Raw genomic sequence first — 25,331 nt, forward strand, 5'->3', positions numbered from 1 at the left:
ACAGGATCTTTATGTTCCTGTTAGATTGAAAGGAAAGGTTAAAAGTTTGAAACCACCATGGTTTTCAAGGGATATTGGAAACTTGGTTCGGAAAAAGGGGGATGTCTACAATAGATATAGGCAGCATGGAGTAAAGGAATTGCTCGAGGAGTATAAAGAATGTAAAAGGAATCTTAAGAAAGAGATTAGAAAAGCTAAAAGAAGATACGAGGTTGGTTTGGCAAATAAGGTGAAAGTAAATCCGAAAGGTTTCTACAGTTATATTAAAAGCAAGAGGATAGTGAGGGATAAAATTGGTTCCTTAGAGAATCAGGGTGGTCAGCTATGTGTGGAGCCGAGGGAGATGGGAGAGATTTTGAACGATTTCTTCTCTTCGGTATTCACTAAGGAGAAGGATATTGAATTGTGTAAGGTGTGGGAAACAAGTAAGGAAGTTATGGAACCTATGACAATTAGAGGTGGAGGTACTGGCGTTTTTAAGAAATTTAAAAGTGGATAAATCTCTGGGTCCTGACAGGATATTCCCTAGGACCTTGAGGGAAGTTTGTGTAGAGATAGCAGGAGCTCTGACGGAGATCTTTCAGATGTCATTAGAAACGGGGATTGTGCCGGAGGATTGGCGTATTGCTCATGTGGTTCCATTGTTTAAAAAGGGTTCTAGAAGTAAGCCTAGCACTTATAGACCTGTCAGTTTGACATCAGTGGTGGGTAAATTAATGTAAAGTATTCTTAGAGATAGTATTTATAATTATCTGGATAGACAGGGTCGGATTAGGAGTAGCCAGCATGGATTTGTGCATGGAAGGTCATGTTTGATAAACCTTATTGAATTTTTTGAAGAAGTTACGAGAAATGTTGACGAGGGTAAGGCAGTGGATGTAGTCTATATGGACTTCAGCAAGGCCTTTGACAAAGTTCCACATGGAAGGTTAGTTAAGAAGGTTCAGTCGTTAGGTATTAATGCTGGAGTAATATAATGGAATGAATGGGAGATGCGAGAGAGTAGTGGTGGATAATTGTTTATCGGGATGGAGGCCAGTGACTAGCGGGGTGCCTCAGGTATCTGTTTTGGGCCCAATGTTGTTTGTAATATACATAAATGATCTGGATGATGGGATGGTAAATTGGATTAGTAAGTATGCCGATGATACTAAGGTAGGAGGTGTTGTGGATAATGAGGAGGGTTTTCAAAGCTTGCAGGGAGATTTATGCCAGTTAGAAGAATGGGCTGAAAGTTGGCAGATGGGTTTAATGCTGAGAAGTGTGAGGTTCTACATTTTGGCAGGAATAATCCAAATAGAACATACATGGTAAATGGTAGGGCATTGAGGAATGCAGTGGAACAGAGAGATCTAGGAATAACAGTGCATAGTTCCCTGAAGGTGGAGTCTCATGTAGATACGGTGGTGAAGAAGGCTTCTGGAACGCTGGCCTTTATAAGTCAGAGCATTGAGTACAGAAGTTGGGATGTAATGTTAAAATTGTACAAGGCATTGGTAAGGCCAAATTTGGAATGTTGTGTACAGTTCTGGTCACTGAATTATAGGAAAGATATCAATAAATTAGAGAGAGTGCAGAGACGATTTACTAGGATGTTACCTGGGTTTCAGCACTTAAGTTACAGAGAAAGGGTGAACAAGTTAGGTCTCTATTCATTGGAGTGTAGAAGATTGAGGGGGGATTTGATCGAGGTATTTAAAATTTTGAAAGGGATAGATAGAGTTGACGTGAATAGGCTGTTTCCACTGAGAGTAGGGGAGATTCAAACGAGAGGACATGATTTGAGAGTTAGGGGGCAAAAGTTTAAGGGAAACACGAGGGGTTATTTCTTTACTCAGAGAGTGATAGTTGTGTGGAATGAGCTTCCTGTAGAAGTAGTAGAGGCCAGTTCAGTTATGTCATTTAAGGTAAAATTGGATAGGTATATGGACAGGAAAGGAGTGGAGGGTCATGGGCTGAGTGCGGGTAGGTGGGACTAGGTGAGATTAAGAGTTCGGCACGGACTAGGAGGGCCGAGATGGCCTGTTTCCGTGCTGTGATTGTTATATGGTTATATGGTTATTTGGAGGAGAATCTGGCAATGGGGTTTTCTTTAGCTTCTTTATTAGGAGCTCCCCTTCCTTTTTCGTTCTCCAGAATAGGTAGACAAGCTCTCAATCCTATTGTTAAACATACTTTAAAAATTTGGTTTTAGTTCCGTAGATTTTTTGAATTAAATAACTTTCTACACCCTAGTAATATCTATTCTAATTTTATTTAAACCATCAACTCTGGATAAGGTTCTTTAACAAGGAAAACTAAAGGAATAAAAACTTTTTAGATTAGTTTTTACAGGATTGTTTAATGTCTTTTTCACAGTTAATTGATAAATATGATATCTCTAGTACTCATTTTTTTTTAGATACTTACAGGTTAGGAATTTTTTGTGATTTTCCACCAAATTATCCCTTGGCCTACCCATCAAATTTGGCTTATGCTATTTTTCAGCTTAAACCATTTCAAAAACGATTACTAGCTATTATTTATGAACAGTTAATGAAAGCTTGCATGTCGCCTAATGATAAGGTTCAACGCACTTGGGAAATAGAACTTCAACATTCACTTTCAGATGATCAATAGAGTAAGATTTATTATCTAATTAATAATTCATCTATCTGTGCACGCCATTCCTTAATTCAGTTTAAGATAGTACACAGGGCCCATATGTCAAAAGATAAATTAGCACATATTTTTTCTAACATAAGCCCTATTTGTGACAGATGTAACGCAGAGGTGACTACTCTATCTCACATGTTTTGGTTCAGTGTAAACTTAAATAATTTTTGGAGGGATGTGTTTAGAATATTATCCAAAGTTATCGGTGCAGATGTACAACCCAATTGACTCACGGCAATTTTTGGGATTATTCCAGAGGAACCATGTAGAGTTTCTGCTTCCGTTCAACATGTGATAGCCTTTTCAACTTTACTGGCTAGGAGAGCTATCTTGTTATACTGGGAAGATTCTAATCTGCCTACTGTTTTTAAACTGGCTCTCCTCCATTATGTCATGTTTAAGTTTGGAGAAAATTAGAAGCCGGACGCACATCTTTTAATTTTGAGCAAGTCTGGTGACCCTTTATTCAATATTTTCGTATGATTTGATTTATTTTTATTTATTTTTCTTTATTTTCTATAGGGAAAATTCTTCCTTATCCAAGAAGGTTTGGAGGTGACTGGAAGGATGTTTTCTCTCCTCCTTTTCTTCTAATTTTATCCTCAAATGGACTGCCCAATCTCTCTTTTCTTTTTTGTTTTAGTTTAGTGGGTGTTTGTTTCCTTTTTATAATAAAATTTCCAATTTTTTAAATATGATTTGTTAAGAGTTGTGGTCTCTTGTTTACATTATATATATAACATTATACTTATCTGATTTTGACAATATATACATTTTTCTGCTGTTTGTATGTATTTGTATTATGTGTTTGCCAAAACTTCTCTGATTTGTAAATATTTCTCTTACTGGAAAATCAATAAATAAAAAATGATTGGAAAAAAACGGGTACACCATCTATACAATTATCAACAGAGGTAGGAGAACCAGCATATTTCTCACAGTGCTGTTACCAACCTAATTTTCTAGGCCTTTTGATTCCTTCCTCCCATTGACTAGCATGCAAGTCAGGCAGATATTATAACCCGGCCATTGGTTTGGTTTGCTCAGGTCATGCCAAAATACAAACCAGCATGGAGTAACAGATGAGTGTGTCTCGCTATTTTCCTTTCCTCAGTAACTTATGTGACACAGGCAATTTTTTTCCCGATTCATGTTAACTAGCAGTTTCTTAGCACACTTATATTCATCAAATACTTTGTGGTCTTCCAGATCAACAGTGAGTTCCACCAGCGACTCAGACTTCCAGTCACCATGGACATACCAGACAGGTGTTTGGTGACTGTAGTCAACACCAAAGGCAAGAGCGTAAGTTTTCTTAATAAATGACAGTGAGCCACTAGAATCTAAAAGAGCTTTAATAGGTTTTGACTATTGTAAACATGGGTTCTTTTTCCCTCACATTCTGCTTGATTTCCTTACCATATTATCATAATCATCACCACATTCTCCCTCTCTCAGTAGAGAGCACATACCTGACAATTTGGGCTTCTTGAGAGGATACACAGGGGACAAGATCTGGCTGCTGACAATGCTAGCAAATTAAAGTCTTAGAAACAACTACCAAGGTTCTTTGTCCTCTTTTCTCCTGAACTTGCTGACTTTACTTCCCTACTGAGTCTCCAAAGGAGTATACTTGTTGCTGAGAGAAATGGCCACAGGGGAAGCTGCACTAAGTGCTTACTCCCCTTAATTCACATATTAGATGGTTGACCACCAAACAAAGCCTACGCTCCAGGTATGCCCACTTCAGTAAAAGTCTCAGCCTCCTGGTTGGTCCCAAGTACATCCAGCTTCAGCTCCTTAAACCTGTCAAGTCAGGAGCTGAAATTGGCTGCACTTTCTGTAAATACAGTTATCAGAAAGACCATTAGGTATCATGCAATCCCACATCTTACAGGAAGAGCTTTCAATCCTGCCTACACTTATTATACCTTTAGCTCTAACTTCTTAAGCTTAAATTCTACAATCAACTAAATGACTCCAAAACCTCAGCGCCTTTAGCCTATGCCTGAACTCGCTGAAACCTGTTGAGCCAAAGCCTGCCTGCATCAACAATGGGCCGCTCAAATAATACTCACTCCTGACAAGGCTTGATGTTTTCAAATAGCTCCTACCTTGCAACATTTCAGTCTCTCACTTGCTACTTGAAGACATGACTTACTCCTGAATAGACTTGCCTTTATCAAATGGCTTCTACCCTACAAAATTTCACTCTTTCACTTGCTTCTTCAAATAACTCACTCCTGTCAAGATTTGTTGATTTCAAATGGCTCCCGCCCTGAGAAAAGTCACTCTTATTCACATCTTGTTATCAGGAACCAGCCCCAGTATTCTTTTATGCTGATCAATATTTAACAGTTGATGAAAATTAAATGGGACTAATCCATAATGCTCTTTTATTGTCAAATATATTATCATAATGCACATTTTGGGTTTGCATGTTTACAAAAGTTATATTTCAATAAAGGCTGCCAGGTGTGGTTGGACATATTCTGGCAGTTCCATCACAATATGAATGGATGAAACTGTTTTAAAGCAGTAACAGAAAATATGAAATAGCAAATTAGCAACTTCCTCTGTGCCACCATAATTTTCTTTTACTTTGAAGTCAATGGGAGAGAAAATTAATTGGGGTAAAGCCCCTATCATATAGTTATTTCTCATTTTACAAGAAGTTATGTAGAGCCGGCACAGAAAAAGACCAAATCAGTCCACTAATGACAGTGATGTTTAATTCAAGCTCTTTCCTGTTCTCCTTCAAGGACATAATCTTCAGTTGACTATTCTCCCAGCAAATGGTGCTATTGAAATGAGATACCAAATGGCTTTATTGCCATGAAATTGTCATTGACTATAAATAATATGACCAGATAATAAAATAAGGATTAGAGAGAAAATAGGTCTAAAAAAGTATCTGATAATATTGAAAATTTTGCTGGATTCCAACATAGCCATTGCTTAATGGAAAAGTTCTTAGAATTTGCCTTAAAGGGATGAAACAAAAAAATAGTAAATGCTTCTTTTTTCTCCAGATGTTGTTCCCTAAATGTCAATGTTGGAATCATTTCAAAATATATATAATAAAACTAATTTAGAATGTGTTGTCGCTAGACACAAAAAAAAGTTACCATAAAATAATTTGGCTGAGACTTTAAAACTCCAGGGTGAACCTAATGTTCTACAACATAACCCAAGGTTCTACCTCTGCCCTAACTTTGTATGGGGTAAATTACTGCATTCTTAGTCTAAACAGAAAGTGGAATTTATCATATACTAAATCAGGAGAGAGGTGGAATTTTAGGCTGTGTTATTACCTTCCTTAAGTGGCTCGTAAATTAGCAGGACCATCTACTATAGCGGTCACCAACCTTTTTAAGCCCAAGATCCCCTACCTCGGCTTTAGTAAAAGGCAAGATCGACCCCAGATCGATTAGTTATACGCATGCGTACCGGGACAGAAAAGACCGGAAGTAAAACCCCGCAACCCGGAAGTAGAAATAATATATAAACACCAGGGGTACCCACCTTTTTTGCACTGCAGACCAGTTTAATATTGACAATATTCTTGCAGACCAGCCAATGGGGGGGTGGGGGGGGGAATGTTAAACATGACCGGAATACAGCGATACTCGAAGCAAGTTCCTTATGTCCAGTCTATTCTGCTATTTAGTTTTCGCGGCTCTCGGCACTTAGTTTCTGTCCCGCTTGCTCACTTTTTTCCCGCTGAAAAAACTCAATGGGTTTGTCTCTGAGTGCAGGGTGCTTGGACTCAAGGTACCAAAGCCATTTTGAGTGCTTCATTGCCTCATTATACAGTCTGCCGGCCCAAACTGCAGCCTTCCGCCAGCCACCGGACGCCTTGGCCAGGTGTGGCTGGTCGTGGGTGGGGTGAGGACAAAGTCAGGGCCGGAGGTCTCCGTACCGGGGCCGCAGCAGTTGCAGTCCGGACAGAGCGACTGACTGAGCGAGGAGTGCGACAGGACGTGTGCCCGCCCCCCTTGTAGGATCTATTGGTCGACAAAAGTTTGTTTCAGTAGATCGCAGCGCGATAGCTGCTCTGCTACTTAGGTCATCTGTGAATATTTTAGCACTGGGTTCCCCATGAACATCTGGTGTGCTAAACAGGTTCAGAGGCGGCGCCCATCTGTCTGCGCTCCAGGCATTTCTTGTTGGCTGCACAAGGCCAACCAGTGATCCCTGGCGTGAGAGTATCACTGCGTTTAGGCGACTGATTGGATGCATTCAAGTTCAACAGTGGGCGTGACAGTGAATGAGGAAAGGTGCAGCTGACTCATAACATTTCCTCGTGGCCTGGTGGGATGGGGACCACTGAATTACACTGTGTGTGCAGGGGAGCTACATGCACGTGCACTGGGCAGAAAGAACAGAACTAAAACCCCGCAACCCGGAAACAATCTCTCAACAGTATTTGTGCATTTATTTTTCTTTTTTTTTTTCGGGATCTACTGGGAAAATCTCAAAGATCGACCAGACCATCGTGATCGACGGGTTGGCAATCACTTACAGTACATGGGACAGAAACACCTTGAACTCACTCCACCCTAAATTGTATCACAGATTCTTGACCTTTTAGGGATTATTATATCATTATGAATGAGTCTTTTTTAGAACTACAGGTCATGAGAATAGCTTAGATTTTTTTGTAACATTACACTTTTTTCCTGTTTCATCAATTACAATATTAATATTACCAGTAGTATGTTTAGTACATCTGAAAAAAAACATCAAAATAATTATTTTGGACAATATTCATAGAACTGGTATGTAAGCTGATGAATAAATTATCTACAAAGCAGATGACAGAAAAATAAATTAGCTTACCTTCAGGAAGGTATTCAGGTAAGTGGCGTACCAATAATTTCCTACATAAACTTTCACAATCTGAAGAAGTGTATGGCTGTCGACATCAGCAATCCAACTGTCATTTGAGGTACCTTAAAACAATTGAAAAATTTAAAGTTGAAAATTACTGCAGTTAGAAAATGATACGCACAAATAAAATTTTAAAGTCTTGGTTTTATTAAAAGTACACAAAATTAAAACATCACAGAAGGGAACCATTTAGTCCATATATTTTATCTTTCTCTCACAACAATCTGATCAGTTCCATTCCCCACCTTTTTCCCAGAAGTCTGCAAATTAATTTCCTTCAGCTACTTCCAATTAGCCCCAGTTAGCTCTCTTTTCACCACCCTTACACAAAGTTCTAGGTCAGAACCACAGTGTAAAAAGGGTTTCCTTGCATCATTCGACAATCACTTTGAATTTGTGTGTTCAAGATTTTCAACCATCTACTTATAGTAACAGATCTTTCCCCCTGTATAGTCTATCTAAAGTCTTCCTGTTCATGTCAAATCTCTTCTTACCCTTATTTAATCTAAGAATTCTTTTTTCATTTGAATCTTATAGCTGTAATTCCTCACTATTTGAGCTATTCCTGTATGTGTTTTCTGTGCTCTTTCTAAATTGACATTCTTCCTGAAATACAGCAATATGAATTGACCACAAAACTCCAGTTGTGGCATAATGAGTGCCTTGTAAAAGTAACTTCTGCATTATGATCTGCGCTTCTACTTATGAAACCCTCAAGCTCATTTGCTTTACTAATAGCTCTTTCAACATTGCCTGCCACTTTCAAATTTGCTGCATTTTAGATTAACATACTTATCTGCAATCTTGATTCAAGTGACTCCTTTCTTCTTTTCTGGAGATAAAGTTGCATGGCATCCTTAATTGGCTGATACAGGCTGTCATGTTGGTCCAGATAAACACAAACTGCACACATTTGAGACATATCTTCAGTGAAAGGTAAACGACATGTCCCTAACCAGCTCCTGGAGACACAAATAATGTCAATCTTTTGGAGTTACAATACAAAAAGTAAAAGCAGGAATGAAAGAAAACAGTGACAATTTATGGACACAACACAGCAAATTAGAACAAACTATGAATTAATCATCATTAACTTTAACTTGCCATCAGCTTTATTACAGAATCAAAGAACATTGCCAAATAGTCTAAAGACATGCTCTCTATTCTCTGAAAACATACCAACTATCAAAAAATTACAGTGACATGAGATTATGAACTTTCCACTTAATAAATTGATTTTATTATTGCCAAGTGCTCCACGGTACAGTGAAAATTTTGCTTGCATACTGTTCAAACAGATCAATTCATGATAGCATTGTACCCAGGTAGTCCAAGAGAGAATAAAAAACAATCACAAAATACAGAATAAAGTGCTACCGTTACAGTAAAAGTGCAGGTCAGGTTAACAAAGTGTAAGGTCATAACAAGGTGAATTGTGAGGTCAAGAGTCCCTCTTATTGGACAAGGTAACAGTCCAATAGTCTTATAGCAGGAGAATAGAAGCCTTCCTTGAGCCTGGTGGCATGTGCTTTCAAGCTTTTGTTTTTTTCTGCCCATTGTTGAAGGGGTTGGGGTGGGGGGGGGGTGAAGAGAGTTAGATGGCATCTTTGATCACTTTAGGATCTTCACTGAAGCAATGGTAAATATAGACAGACTACATGGAGGAAAACAGCTTTTGGTTATGTGCTATGTCCACAGCTCTTCACAATTCTTTGGCAGTCAAAAGCAGAACAATTGCCATACTAAACTGCAATGCATCCAGATGGAATCAGAAGGGACATGCCAAATTTCTTTAGCTTCCTGAGAATGCAGAGGCAATGGTAAGCTTTCCTGGCCATAGTGTTAATGAGCTTGGACCTGGTGATGTTTACTGCTATAAACTTGAAGCTTCAGCATTGTTGATGTAGACAGGAGCAGGTGCACTGCCTTTGCCCCTTTTGAAAGTCAATAACCAAGCTCTTTAATTTCACTGACGATGAGGGAAAGGCTGTGGTCATCACACCATTCCAGTAAGCTCTCTACCTCCTTCCAATACTCCAATCCTTCACTATCTGAAATTCAGCCCACTACAGTGGTATCAGCTGCAAACTTTTGGATGGAATTAAAGCAAAATATGGCCAAGTAGTCGTTAGAGTTTGGGGAGCAGAGTAGGGGTTGAGGATGTAGCCTTTTGGGGCAGCAGGGTTGACGATAATCACAGATGAAGTGTTGCTGCATGTTGGTCAGGAAGTCAAGGATCCAGTTGTAAAGACAGGTGTTGAGTTACAGGTCTGAGTTTAGAAATGAGTTTGCTTGGAATTAGAGTACTAAAGGTGGAGCTGTAGTTTAATACAGGTGTCTTTACTATCAATGATCAATCAAGAATGATTAACAAAACAAGCTCCAAAAACGCTACTATCCAGAGTGACGTAGGAACCAGCATGAGAGAGTTAAAACAGCATGATGAAGCAAATGCGACACCAATCAGTGAGAAATGTTCAGTGGACAATCTATTTCAATTTCCTCCTGGGATTGGTGACAATCTTCAGTCCATTTAATTAAACTCCCAGCTAAGATCACTGGATACAAGAAAGAACATGGGGGTGAGGCAACATCCTGGTTGAAGAGCTGAAAACCTATGGTCCAGAAGTATCTATACAAATATCCAAGTTTTTCTAACAGTCACAATACTGCAGAATACAGAATAATGCTAGATGTGCTTGCTGCAATTGGCAACAATGAAGTGGTTCAAGATGGCTGTTCACAACCACTTCAAAGGCAACAAAAGATGGACAACAACTTAAGAACTTTCAAGCAACATTCAAAATGTGAAAAATTAAGAAAATAAAATAAATCATAGTACTGAGTTCAGTAGTGTTTATAACTACAAACAGGGAAATATACAACTATAAATGCTATAGGACCACTATTATTTTATTTTCTATTGCAAGAATGCATTTAATTACTTTGAGAAATGAAATATTCAATATTATGTGAGTTATGAAAACAAAATTATATACATTATACTCAATATCAGTCAACAATTAGAATCAATCATATTTAATATCAAATTTAATATAAAGTACCTGACATGTTTAAAAAGAACTCCATTGCCAAAAATATATAGTTTCATCCCATTAAGGCTGCTTTCAATGCAAAGCTGTCCTAATGCTGAATCTGGGTACTTCACTAATAATTCCAGGACAAGGACATATAATGGCTTGCTTGCCATAGCGCCTACAGCGTCACAACCCACTTCAGAATGATGCACAGAATTGCCAGGAATAGAGACATCTTTGGAATTACCTGCTATAATAAAATGAGGTATGTTACTCAAAATTGCAATTGTTAATAAAGTGTAATAACATTGATTTTCAACTTACTGTTAGGGTGGAAAATTATCATTGAGGACTAGTGATTAAGTTTCAAACCTATTTTAATCTTTAAAGAATATTTTTATAGCTGATTAGTCAATTCAAAATCTACCCATCTTATTTTGTAAAGAGATTTGCATTGTATGATTCCTATAAAGCTGCTGCAAACATTATACAATAACCTTTCTTATATTTTAATGTTGAATTACTGTTCTACCCAGTAAAAAAACTGATAATTCAGCACCCAAGTTTCAGAACTCTTGATAATTTAAGCATTCGGATCACTCATTGATACATCAAGTTTTCTCTATCTGTGGAACTATCAGCCATGTATAACAAGCTGTAACTGACTTAATTCTGTTTTCCATGCTCCCTATATGTGTGTTACGTGTAAAGAAAATGGAAGTTTTGGGAATAGTGCAAGTAACATCTGATAGTCCAGAAAATCTGACACATTGGCAAAATTAAAATCCCAAGAGTGCCAAATTATCAGACTTTTATTGTATTTAGTTGACTGCAGAGAATCTTTGGGACATTCAAATATGATGAAAGACACCTTATCAACATCTTTGTTTTGCTACCCAATCTGACAGCAGCTTATATACTCTATGGGTGTTATTTGCAAAAAAAGTAGCATTACCCTTTCAAAAAAATGTGAGTCTAGGAAGTACAAACAATTATGGGCACAAGCACCCAAAATAAATTTTGAGTTCAGATGTAAGAAGCAAAGTAGTCTGAAATAAAATTAATGTTGTTACAAATCTTTAAAATCGTATTTTTAAGTTTTTATATTTTCCATTCCAGATATTAAGGTAGACATGTAATTAGTTCTGTCTCAGCTAATTATGCTTAAAAGTTTCCATGACATTTGTAAACTAATTCAAGAAAAACTGTGCACAAGTAATCTTCCCAATAGGCAGTTACTGTTAAATGTTCATTAATTGTCTAAAACAAAAAGACCACTGAAATCAACATTTCTTTTTTTCCAAATATAAAGATATTACCAAATAACTCACAAAATATGCTGGAGGAACTCAGCAGGCCAGCCAGTGTCTATGGAAATGAGTACTGTCATTTTCTTGGGCTGAGACACGTGTGTTGTGTGTGCTGCTTGGATTTCCAGCATCTGCAGATTTTCTCTTGTTTGAGATTGCCAAATAACGCAATAGTTTTTAATTTGTTACCTTATACAGCTTTGTCATGTTTTCATCCTAAAAGCAGGACATTTTACTTAAAAAGATCCTTCGGGAACACAAAGACTTACCCCTGTCTCTCCTGTATGATTTCACAGCTTTGATGAGCTCTGGAATTTGAAGCATCTCCATTTCATTCAGAAGAATTTCAGTTTCTGAAGGTTTGTCAGGAAGAATAAGTTTGCCAGTCAGAAGGAAATTTGCTGAAAATTAGAATGATCATGTTGACTTCAGTGTTCAACATAATTGATTCAAATTCCATCAACATTGCCCAATAAATAATAAATGTTTTTCTAATTTGTTTTTGCTTTGCATGCTTAAGATAGAAAAAAGAGAAGGAAAAGATAGTCAAAACAGCTTCATGGCAGGGACAGAAAATGCTCTCTGTACTAAACTGAAAGAAGAGATACTTATCAATGTAACAACACAAAAGCTTGTTTATAGAATTGCATTGACATATAGATTATGATTGGCTTGCAGGTTATTTCACTAAGGAACTGTGTGCAGGAGTAAGGAGGAAAATGGACCCAATAATGGATTTCTGGGAATCACTAGGTGTATATGCATTAGATAAAAATAGTTGTCAGATATTGGCTGATAGCATTCACACAAAATTTGTTGTAGAAAACTGTAGGTAGGATGTTCTCTAACTACATGCTGTAAAATGGTTGAAAAGAACCAGAACTAGGTGTAGCTTATTTCTGGTTCTCCAGAAAGATCAGAGAAATGCGTGTACAGTTTTTACTAAGATGGAGGAAGCACAAAGAAGTCATGGAATATCCATCTGATAAGGGTTTACCGGGGATAGACAGGGAGATGGAACTAATTTGAAAGCTTTATGAAAGTACAATAAATAATTGAAGACTGTTGCATAATTCTGGTTAGGAAACAGAAAATAGGCTAGATACTTTTGTGTAGCGTTCTTATCTGAAATACAGTTCTTTGATGTTGATGCCAATAAAACATTTTCTTTTACATATCTTAATTCTGGGAACATTTTATAAAACTATTGAATTTGATGTACGTATTTTGAAAAACAAAATTACTTCTACATTTAAAATCATAATTTGCTTCCTTATTCCAAAAACCAAAAATCCTCATTTAATTGAAAAGAGTCTGCAATTTGACACCAGATTAGACCTGGAAGTCTGAAACGGAATATCAGCCTTTTAATACCATGCTCATCAAATAAAACCAAAGGTCTGACATGCAATCTTCATCTTGGAGACAGCAGTATATATAAAACTTCCTATTTTGTTTACTGCAACTTTTTTAGACAAGCTGTTTTGTAATGATGTAATATTTTACACAAGATTATGGTTTATATTTCAGAATGTCTGTTATCTTCAATGAAGTAAATCATGCAAGGACACATAACCTAAGGTGTACATAACTAATAAACCAGATTTTCTGCAGATGCTGGAAATCCAAAGCAACACACACAAAATGCTCTAGGAACTCAACAACTATGAAAGTCAACATTTGGGCCAAGAATCTTCATTAAGACTGGAAAGGAAGGTGAAAGGTACCAGAGTAAAAAGGGGTTTGAGGGGAGAGGAGGACAAGCTTGAAGCTGATAGGTGAAGCCAGATGGGTTGGAAAGGTAAAAGGAATCTAATTAGTGAGGAGAGCGGACCATGGGAGAAAGTGAAGAAGGGATGCCAGTGGGAGGTAATAGACAGTTGAGAAGATGTAAGAGGCCAGAGTAGGGAATGGTAAGAGGGAAGAGGATGGAGAAAAGAAAAAGAGAAAAAAGTTACCCAAAGGAGAAATCAATGTTCAATGCCATCGTCTGAAGATAATCTAGATGGAATATGAGGGAGCTTCTTCACCCTGAGAGTGGCCTCAGAGCAGAAGAATAGTCCATGCTGAATAGACTGACATATTGGAACAGGGATGGGGATAGGAATTAAAATAGTTGGCCACTGGGAAATTTTGCTTTTGACAGACAGAGTGGAGGTGCTCAACAAAGCAGTCCCCCAATTTACACTGGGTTTCACCAATGTAAAGGAGACTGCGTCAGGATCTGCATACAATAGACAACTCCAGATTTGCAGGTGAAATGTTGTCTCTGCTGTAAAGATTGTTTGTGGTCCTGTATGGAGGTGAGGGAGGAGGTGAATGGGTAAGCATAGCACCTCTTGCTTGCTGATATACGTGTAAGGAGGGAGATTAGTGGAAAGGATGAATGAACAAGTGAATCCCAGAGGGAGAGATCACTGGAAAGCAGAGAGTGTGGGGGGGGGGGGGGGAGAGTTGGAAGTAAAGATATATTTTTGAACAACCACTCCCCTACACCCTTTCTAAAGGTGGAAACAATCACTTCAATTTTTTCATATTTTTCCTTAAATAATTGATTCAGTCATTGTACAGAAAACACCAAGGTCAATGACCAGTTGATAATTGTGATGCAAGGTAACACTGCAGGAAGTGTAACTTATTTCTGGTTCTCCAGTAAAAAGATGCTCATGATATGCTGGGAATCCCAGCACAAATAGAGTACAGATAGCATATTAATACTTGTGCAACCATCAGGTTTAGCCAGCATGCATTTGTCTAGGGAAAGACAGCCTCTGGCTCAACCAAACTGAGAAATCTCATTTGTGTGAATGCTATGTGATGTATTGCCTGGTTACAAATCTGTACCACAAAATTTTAGACAGTACGCTATATGCAAAGAGACAATTGAGCTTTATAAATTATAATCTGATTATAGGGTCAGTAAAGAAAATAAAAAGAAAAAGGGCCCATTTTAATGAAACAGTCTAACGTGCACGTTGGAGCTCACGGTTCCGTCCACTTGTTCCCCATCAACCTCCTCTGAGCATCAACTCCCGGACCCTTGCTCCACGTCCACTTTGTCCTGCGGTTTGCCAACTCTCTCCACTCTTTGTCTCTCACCAACAAAAGACTATGAATACTTTCTCTCAGACCCACAAGAAAGAAACAAAAGACATCTCATTGGATATCGCACATTCCAAAGCCCATTATCTCTAGTCATAACCCAAACAATGCTGCTACAGAGAAATCATTATATTAGCAGTGAAACACTGCAGAGGCCATTATGTTAGCAGTGAATCCTTACAGAGTGTTTACATTTGTGTAACTTAATTTTAGCAACAAAACTTAAATGACTGTGAGAAAGTTAACAGGATTTATATTTGTAACGAGGTATCAATATATTTGCAGATTAATTACCTATATATCGAAAATTACTCCAGTCAATTCCTATTAGGACAACTCCCTCACACAACCACAGCAAATTATCTTCATTGATTAAAGTAGGGTATTTCTTCACAAGATCTAAAGGAAGAAAATACCAGTGCACCTCTTCTTCAGTATCCAACAGGGGCGTATCTATCAATCCTAATGGAGCTTTATCAGTTAAACCTAAAGCAAAACAAAAAAAAATCTCATTTGCCTTCAAAAACATTTCCCCTCAACAGTTATCACATTTCAACATATAACATTTAGAAGTCAATTTCTCCAAGGACTTAATGGTTGATTTGATATTGAACAACAGAGGGCAGCAAAGTCTCATATTGGAGCTCATGTTTTGCTGTTTGTATCTCACCTTTGATTTGCTTTCCTTATAAGATCACCAAAATATTTCTAACTGATGAATTAGTGAATGCAGGCTATCAGCAAACACAGAAGATTAATGAAATACCAATGTGAACTATTACAGCATTTTTAATGCTTAGTCAAAATGATTCTTATGCTTGTGTTGTTTCATGTCATGGAACTGATGTTGCAAATAACAGCAATTATGTTTGAACTCAAGAAGAAACATGTTAATATGCTAAAAGTTAAATGTTAAAAGTGCTAATTTGCTAAGTAGTTTAGCATCCTCTGTCCTCCTTTTCAGATTGAGAGATAGAGTTTGACAAAGTTTAATGATTATTTTTGTACTAATAAACAGAGCTCAGGTGAAAACTAATTAGCATCAAGTTCTCAAACTCATCCAAGTAATTTCAGAATTTTGCTATTATTTCAGATTTTCAACACTTAGCACTTTCCCCACACAAAACATTCGACAATGTTTTGATTTTCAAATACAGTTGGATACATTGTTATCAGAAGATCTGACTGGCATGATCCATTGAAAGATAAATATTGATTGAAGATTCCCTTCTAAAATATTTCTACTGAAAGGAGAAGGGGTAAAGGCAGGTTAGTGGTGCCTTCCTTTAGGTTCATCAGATGGTGGAGAGGCAAGGGATCTTGCTACATGGCTTAATCTCCATATTTTACTGCCTTGGGGTGCTTATCTGGACAGTAGAACTCAATATCCATAGTTAACTGACTGTTGGAGGCCTCATCAGGGAAATGGTAGGATGTTTTAGCTTCTCAACTTGGCCCATATTCCCTTTGAAAACTGATGACCAAATGGCACCTATACAAGGATAGTTTTGCTGGACTGCTGACAATTCCACAGGACTTAAGGCAAGCAACTGCTTTGTATTCAGAACAGTCAAATTGCAATATGCCTGAGGAATGGCATGACCTGAAGCCCCCAAATGATCCACAGCTCTATCAGGCCGTAGCCTTGCCTCTGATTCCCGCACTGTGGAAAACTGGCAGATTGCTAAAACACCAGAGGCAGGAATGCTCTCCCACTCTCCATCCATTTCCAGCACCTCATGCAAACACTGGAACAACGCAACCACATCAATGTTCCAACTCCCCAGCCGATATTTGTTGAAATTATACACAGACAATGCCACCAACCAGCAACAACCTGCGGCATCCAATTTTACCAAGGTCAGGATACAAGTCAGTAGATTGTTGTTGATCCTTGCCTGAAAATTGGCAGCATATATCCACTACTGCCCATTTCATTGCCAGAAACTCCAATCTATGCATAGGGCAGTTTCAAACAGATAGTGACAGACTCCAGCAAACAAAAGCAAAAGTCTTGATATAGAACACTGTCTAAACCCTCACACCTGGTGTCTGTATGCAGTATATATGGCAACTGAGGGTTTGCAAAGGCCAGTACATGCTTTAGTCAGCAATTCTTTCAGCAGCTGAAAGGCCTCTTCACACTTGGCATCTCATCTTTCCCCAAAAGGCTCCAAAGGTCTAAGATAAACCTCGCCTTCTTCTCCCTTTCTTCCCCAAGGGAGAGTAACCACACAGAAACTGATTCAAAGGGTGGTTTACTCTGAAGTAGTTCTTCCCAAATCTCAGGTAGTACACACAAAGGAAATGAACCTAGCACACTCACATTCTTGGGCCTTGGCCATGTGGTTACCATCTCCATCTTGAACAGATCCATAGTCACTCCTTCCTACGAGACTATATCTCTGACATAGCTGACAACTTACAGAACTGGCACTTGTCCAATGACAGATTTAAACCTTCAGCTTTCAGATGGTCTAATACCTTAAGTAGCTTCATTTCATGCTCTTCGAGTGTGATCCTGAACACAATGAGATCATCCAAGTACATGACTACCTTAAACAGGTTCATATCTCCAACAGTCTTCTCAATAACACATTGAAAAGTCGCTGGTGCTCCTGATATGCCCTGGGGCATTCTTTCAAGTGGACATACGAATGCAGTCTTCTCTTTATCAACTTCACTCATGGATATCTGATAATACCCACTCCTCAGATCCAACATACTCAGGCAGGCAAGAGCATCCTCGATCAGTAGAACAGTATATTGGTCAAGGACTGTACATCTGTTCAGTGTCCGATAGTCAACACACATTCGTTCCTTCCCATTCTTCTTCCTCACCACCATGGGCGACCAACAGGGACTTCTGAACTCAGTGATAATGCCAGCTTTCTTCAGTTTCAGCAGGTGCTGTCGAGCAGCTTCAATCTCCACTGGTAATAACCATCGAGACATTTCTCTGAAAGGGGAGTGCTCTGTCACAAATAATGTGACAAGTACTCTTGGAGCAACCACCATAAAACTCATCAGTAAAAAAGTCATCTTTGCGCTTCAGCATCTTCTCAGTCAGTCTCCTTTTCCATTCCTTGCTACTAGGGAGATACCAAAGTTGAATAACTTTACTATTCTTTCCCAATCTAAAACACTGTCTCTCTCCATTTTCTCACTGGAAAACAAAACATTACCATTACAGGGAAAAGATCTACCATCAGCATCTTCTGTCTGAGGGAAAATTCTCTCTCCCAGGTATTCCTGACAATCACCGTCATCCTGTTTTAATGGACAGTTGAAGGTTTCTGCAGTTCAGGTCTAACCAGCACTCTGGCAGGTGAATACAACTCTTCTCCATGATCCTCTGGAGCATTCACGAGGAGGGCCTCAGTGTTGGGCATTCCAGGGAACTTGGGGTTTCCCCATCATTCTAGCTACTTCCCCTGGACATAACATGATGGGTTTGGACTGGGTGAACCACACAGTTCCTCATCTATGCTCATCATCCTGCTTAAGAGGAACTTGCATCTTCTCAAAAACAGCTCATCGAGTGAATGGCCATGGTTTTCAAAACCTTTCCTCCCTCTCTCTTTTTGCATGCTCACAAAAGCATTCTCACGATGGAAGTATTTGTTCCCACAAGAATGGAAGATTCCCCTTTTTCAACCGGATCCAGACAGACCAACACTAGTGTAACAAGGGTCTCAGCTAATCCAACATCTGCTTCCAAAAACTCCAGTTTCAACTACAAGTAACCTTTATATGGATAATCATCAGTACCAAGACCCCAAATTTCTAGGGCACTGAGTGGAGTCAATGGTAAACATGTCAAATACCAGTTGTAAAAGGATTTGTAAAGTAACTTGAGAACCTGTGTCAAGTATAGCTCTGTGACCATCCTCTCCACGGTTGTAACAGAAAATACTGGTCATTTCCCTCATCAAAAGACTCCTTTCAGCATCATTCCTTTGCTTTGCACGTCCTACAGTTGAGTTAGGTTTCCTATCAGACTTGTCAAACTTGGTTGCAGCACTAGCTGACATCAACTGAGATGCTTTGACTTGCAGGCTTTTCCAATTCATCTTGCAAAATCTCCACTTGTGTGGCAGCAAGAGTTGCTTCAGCAACAGGGGCTATCACTGAGTACATTACCTGACTAGTGGAGGCCCCCCACTCTTCCAACATATTTTCTTCCTCTTTTACTTTTCTGAGCAATTCAGCAAACAAGGGAGGGGGTGCATCTTATGAGATGTTTGAATACTTAAAGCGATCACCTCATGTGACTGTGCACCCTTCACAACTTGCTTCGTCCTTAATTGATTTATCTCAGCCAGTTGCATGGCCCCCCTTACAGCACATGCAATGCAGCTGAATCTCTAACCTGAAAAGATTGGTAGAAAGTTTCTCCCCTTTCTCCTGGAACATGTGCCTAAACCTCATCATAAGATCGGTTGGGTTGTCCATCATGCCAAAAACGCTTTCTAATGCATGCACGTAGCCTACGGACGTGGCTGAGTTTTCTGTTTTAAGGACCTCACCTCCTCAGCAGCCTAACTTTTTAAACTTTCTATCAGTCACTGTTTTTTCATATTATCTGAGAACCATCACTCATTCAGTAACTGAGATGTCTGCTCCGCCAAAGCCTCATATGGGCTTGACTATACAGAACACTCTCAGGCTTCAGTAAGTTTAGCTCTCCGCAGATACACTTTGGCATTTATCAACTAGTGATATAATAGCTGAAACCAGCTCAGAATTTAAATTAACTGCTGAAGGACTCATTAGATCTTTCACATCAGACAATTCTTTTCCCTGACTTCACAGAAAGAAGAACACTTCACTTTAAATTCTTCACCCTCAGCTACTCCCCCCCCTGTTAAAAAATATGGACTGCCCATGACCCTGCCCATCTATCAGACAGCACAACTTCAGTCACGTCATGGATAGCCTGGACTAACATGACATTTCCAGTTGATTGGACAAAACATTGTTCAACAAGTGTAATTTTCCCCAATACTTTTACAGAACTCACCACTCTAAGTAGCACTTCGTTGGGAGTTCAAATACCCACCCTGCTCACAACACAATCATTACTTGTGCATAACCTCTTTGAATCGCACCAAACCTTAATCCCTGCAGCATTCATAATAAAGTACCTTAATTACAACATACCTTACCTTCCATAAACACTAGTTTAAACAGTGACTTAAATAAACACACAAATAAATTACTTAATCAATCTTTATAAAGCATTCACACAGCATCCAAAACCTGAACGAGCACCCCACAAATGCAACCTTCTCACTGGATTCATATACAAACTTGGCTCATTAACTTATTCTGCTAACAGCCACCTTTCATAAGCAATATATGTCTAGGGTTGGTATGATTTGGGGTTCAACCAAACAGGAAAGTTAAGATGTTCTGACCAAGGAACACTGATTGTAGCAAATGCTGTGCAAATACTACTCACACACAATTATCAGTTGCCAAATAATGAAAGATTGTACAGCCGTATAAAATTATGAAGGAAGTATATTTACCATTTTTTCAACTTTATCATAGGAAAACTTTAACAGGAAAAGAAAAGCAAGATAAAAGGGCCCATGACAGTTAAACCAGTCTAAATGTGCACATAAACATTGGAGCTCATTTCCATAGAAGAGATGTGTATCGCTTTACTTATGGCACTATAGTGTCCTCTTTGGATGGGATCCTCCAGGCGTCTTCCCTGGTACTCTCTGCATCTCCCACCAAAAACACACACAGACCAGACTACTGTCCTTCAGAAATCTCATCCTGCCCAGTTCTCTAGAATCTTCTCTCACATCCCACCGGGCAGAAAGTTACGAAATGTACACAGACAGTCCTGATCGGCTGACACAACATTAAGTTGAGCAACATGGCTCCTTATCCTTAGCCGAAACCAAAACACACTATTAAAGCAGGACACACTGCTTTTACAGAAAACTGCTGAAATAAAAATACTTCACAGCATAGCAGAAGAAATCATACCCAGGGCATTACAAATAATTTTCTTTACAATTATCAAAAATCACCAATGATCTAACTTTTGACAATAAATATCTTGAAAAATTTACTGGTTTAATCTACCTGTGAATGCTGGACTTTTAATTTGAAAGTCTGAAGGTTTACTGTTACATCTTGTTCTCCAGTAATTCCTATAGGCTCTTTGAGTGACTGGTACATCTTCATGTCGTACACGCAAATGATGTTTATTTTCTTTCAAATTATCCAAAGCCTATTAACATATTTGCAAATCAGTACATCTTGCACAAGTTGCTATTTGTAAGAAATAGTTCTACACATTCTCAGAACACTTTTCCCTGCAACAAAACCTTACAAATTAACAGTTAATATCTTTCCTTCTACAAAGAGGAGAAAATCTGCAGATGCTGGGAATCCCAGCAACATACACAAAATGCTGGAGGAACTCAGCAGGTCAGGCAGCATCTATGGAAAAGATTACAGTTGACATTTCAGGCCGAGACTGTCCTGCTGAAAGGTCTCCGCCTGAAACATCAACTGTACTCTTTTCCAGAGATGCTGCCTAATATGCTGAGTTCCTCCAGCATTTTGTGTGAAGATTTTTCCTTCTTTGGCTTTTCAACCAATTACATCATTCTTGAGCCAAGAAATCAAGCAAGTGATTGATTTTAGTAACACCATGCAGTGCTTGCTGCTTAGTAATCAAACTATAATTATGCAAGTAGCACAAATCAGTTAGCTCTTTCTTTCATCACTAAAAATTGAAGATTAGAATTTTTGCTAGCTAGGTGTCCCTCTATGGCTTGATGTTTCAATATTATTGAAAGCAATGGATTACAAAATTCCTTTATCTGCAAAACAGTCAGTCTGGTGAGGTTGTGTACCACCGAGGTATTTCTGAGTACTTGCTGGTCACTAAGCAGCTTACTCATACATAAATACAAGATAAAAAAACTGTGGGCAGTATGCTCAGTTTTCCAATATATGCTACTAGTATATGAAGCCGCTACACTGCATTGCCAGATCCCTCTGGAAATGCTAAGGCATATTTAATCACTAGTATTAGAAGCAGGAGGGTGGTGGGGTGAAGATACATCTTAAAAGAGGTGCAAGGTGCTCCTTCCATCCACTAGCCTGCAGGTCACCCTTGGGCAAAGTGCATCAGCTGTTTTGATCCCCCCCCGATCAGCGTCATATGAAGCTATGGGAACAGATTTTGGCTGGTTGTATGAGCAGCTGGTGCATACCACAAGTCCCAGTTATGCAACAACTGATATGAAACAGACAATTTCTGAAGACTATTGATATGGCTAGGTTACTTTGTCTTGTAAACAGTAAAGCTACCTCTACATAGATAATTTTATAGCTTTTGCTGCTTGTTGTACAGTCTTCTGCTTGTCAAAATATGCCATCAAAAATACACTCCTAATGGTTGAGAAAATAGGAAAAATTAAAATATAGTTTGGAAAACAATTTCTAAATGTCCAATGTAAATTTCATCTTTTTGTACATTTTTCTCATATTCACATTATTTCAAAGTTAATTTTATTATCAATGTACATAGATGTCACTATAAACAACCCTGAGATTCATTTTTTGTGGGCATATTCAACAATCTATAGAATATTAACTATAACAGGATCAACAAAAGATCAAGCAGAGTGCAAAAGACAACAAACTCTGCAAATGTAAATATAAATAAATAGCAAAAAATAATGAGAACACGAGATGAACAGTCCTTGAAAGTGAGTTCATTGGCTGTGAGAACATTTCAATGTTCCGGCAAGTGAAGTTGAATGTCACTATCTCCTTTTGTTCAAGAGCCTGATGATTGAGGGGTAGTAACTGTTCTTGAACCTGCTGGTGTATGTCATGAGGCTCTTGTACCTTCTTCCTGTTGGCAGCAGTTCAAAGACAGCATGACCTGGGTGGTGGGGATCTCTGATGATGAATGCTGCTTTCCTATGACAGCATTTCAAGTCAATATGCTCAATAGTTTGGAACGCTTTACTTACAATGCATTGGGCCGAATTCATGACTTTTGGTAGGATCTTCTATTCAAAGGCACTGTTGTTTCCATTCTGGGCTGTGATGCACCCAATCAATATACTCACCACCACACAGATACAGAAGTTTGTCAAAGTTTTAAATGTCAGCCCAAAATCTTTGCAAAATCCTAAGTAGTGGCACTGATGTGCTTTCTTCACAATTGCACTTAGGTGCTGGGTCCAGGATAGGTCCTCTGAAATAGTAACACCCAGGAATTTAAAGTTGTTAACCCTCTCTACTTCTGATTCTCTGATAAGGACTGGTTCATGGACTTCTGGTTTTGCTCTCCTGAAGTCTATAATCAGTTCCTTAGTCTTGCTGACATTGAGTGAAAGGTTGCTGTAATGATACCACTCAGCCAGATTTTCAATCTCCCTTCTATATGCTTATTCATCGCCACTTTTGATTTAACCAGCAACAGTGGTGTTCTCAGCAAATTTGGAATATGGCATTGGAGCTGTACTTGGCCAAACTGTCATACGTATAAATCCAGTAGAGTAGGGGGCTAAGTAAACAGCCTTAGGCATACATGTGCTGGTGGAGAATATAGAGGCTATGTCATTGACAATCCAAAGAGTCTGGGATCTACAGGTGAGGAAATCCAGGATCCAATTGCTCAAGGAGGTATTGAGGTCAAAACTTGGAGCTTATTGATTCATTGTGAGGATAATAGCATAGAATGTTGAGCTGTAGTCAATAAAGAGCATCCTGATGTATGCATCTTTGCTGACCAAATGTTTCAGGATTCAGTGAAGAGCCAATGAGATGGCATCTTATGTGGACCTGTTACTCTGGTAGACAAATTGGAGCAGATCTAAATTGCCTCTCAGGCAAAGCACATCATCACCGTGTATGTAAGCGCAATTGGATGATGGTCATTATGGCAGGTCACAACACTTTCTTGGGCACCAGTATAATTGAAGCTTGCTTGAAGCAGGTGGGTATCACACACTGATAAAATGCGAAGTTAAATATCTCAGTGAATACACCAGTCAGTTGACCAGTACATGTCTGTATTATGTGGCCATCTACTCCATCCAGCCTGGATGCTTTTTGTGGACAGACCTTCCTGAAGGCAGTTCACACATCAGCTTCAACACTGAAATCATGAGATCATCAGGGGATGTGGGAGATTGTGATGGTTCTTCCATGTTCTGACAGTCAGAGTGTTATTTCTACAAGGATGGCATATTCCATATTAGGCAACAACATATCCAGAGTTCAGGCACAAGTAAACATTTCTGTTGATTTTCAAGGTGAGGTAAATTAGACCTGTTTAATTGAAATATATTACAACTATTAATCAGGAACTCTTTATGAATTTCAGAGGCTTACATACTTTGAATATACAATTTGCAGTTGCCCATTAGAATACTTGAAAGTTTTTTGGACAAAGGTTTCTTCCTTGCCATCCACCTCCAATCCACATTAATCAGAGTGCCATTTTAATTATTGAAAAGGGATCACCAGAGATCCAACAAGAGAATACTATCAGCACCCTCAGAATGAAATTCTGTGAGCTGCACAAACCTGTGGTACTTTATGAAAACAATGATATTTACAATTCTCTCAATCTCACTACTGACAAAGCCAGGGAAGTTATAATTCTGTGACCCAGATCTACAGTACAACAGATTCTGCAGTTGGACAGCCATTATTAGTTAGGCAGGCATCAAGTATTAATTCATGCAGTGAGACTCGTGAGGAATTTAAAAACCAAAATGCAGATATTTACAAAATATAAAAAATGCAGAAAGCATGTAGCATGTCAGGATGCCTGCTACAGAAGTACGAGAATGTACTAATTAGTAAACTTGAAAAATATTTCTGCATGCAATGTTGCTGTAAAAACATCAAGGAGAGCTTAACCCTTGACTTAACAAATGCAGGATATTGACTGCCAGAGAAGAAAGATAGCATGCCACACAAAATTTGAGTTTGCCACTGGTTATCATAGTGTTGGTTGCAGAGAAACAGACACAACTCATCTGTGCAGACAAGTTGCCAAACGGAACTAATCCTACCTGCTTGCCTTTGGCTTTTATCCCTCTTAAGCCTTTCCAAACTGCGCACCTGTCTAAATGCTTTTTAAGTGCTGTAATTGTACCCACCTCTATCATTTTCTCTGGCAGCTTATGTCACACAACACCCTCTATCTGGGAAAAAGTTACTCTTCAAGTCCCTTTAAAATCTCATCCCTCTTAACTTAAAACAGAAGTTTTACACAAAAGCCTTGTGTACACATTTATAGCTAGGGTGCTTAAGACTTGCCCAGTACTGTATT

The 25,331-nt window shown here is 38.7% G+C and overlaps 1 protein-coding gene across 1 annotated transcript in view; it reads right to left on the reverse strand.

The window, feature by feature from the left end:
* Window positions 1-25,331, reverse strand: part of LOC132406760 (BTB/POZ domain-containing protein KCTD19-like) — a 57,406-nt gene that overhangs the window by 20,072 nt on the left and 12,003 nt on the right. The window contains exons 3-8 of the mRNA XM_059992704.1: window positions 21,104-21,251; window positions 15,293-15,484; window positions 12,166-12,297; window positions 10,614-10,836; window positions 8,341-8,510; window positions 7,498-7,610 (exon numbers count right to left, since the gene is read on the reverse strand). Coding sequence (XP_059848687.1) covers window positions 7,498-7,610; window positions 8,341-8,510; window positions 10,614-10,836; window positions 12,166-12,297; window positions 15,293-15,484; window positions 21,104-21,251 — 978 coding nt within the window. The remainder of the gene's footprint in view (window positions 1-7,497; window positions 7,611-8,340; window positions 8,511-10,613; window positions 10,837-12,165; window positions 12,298-15,292; window positions 15,485-21,103; window positions 21,252-25,331) is intronic.

This window comes from Hypanus sabinus, chromosome 17 (assembly GCF_030144855.1).
Source record: "Hypanus sabinus isolate sHypSab1 chromosome 17, sHypSab1.hap1, whole genome shotgun sequence".
In the NCBI taxonomy this organism is placed as follows: Eukaryota; Metazoa; Chordata; class Chondrichthyes; order Myliobatiformes; family Dasyatidae; genus Hypanus; species Hypanus sabinus.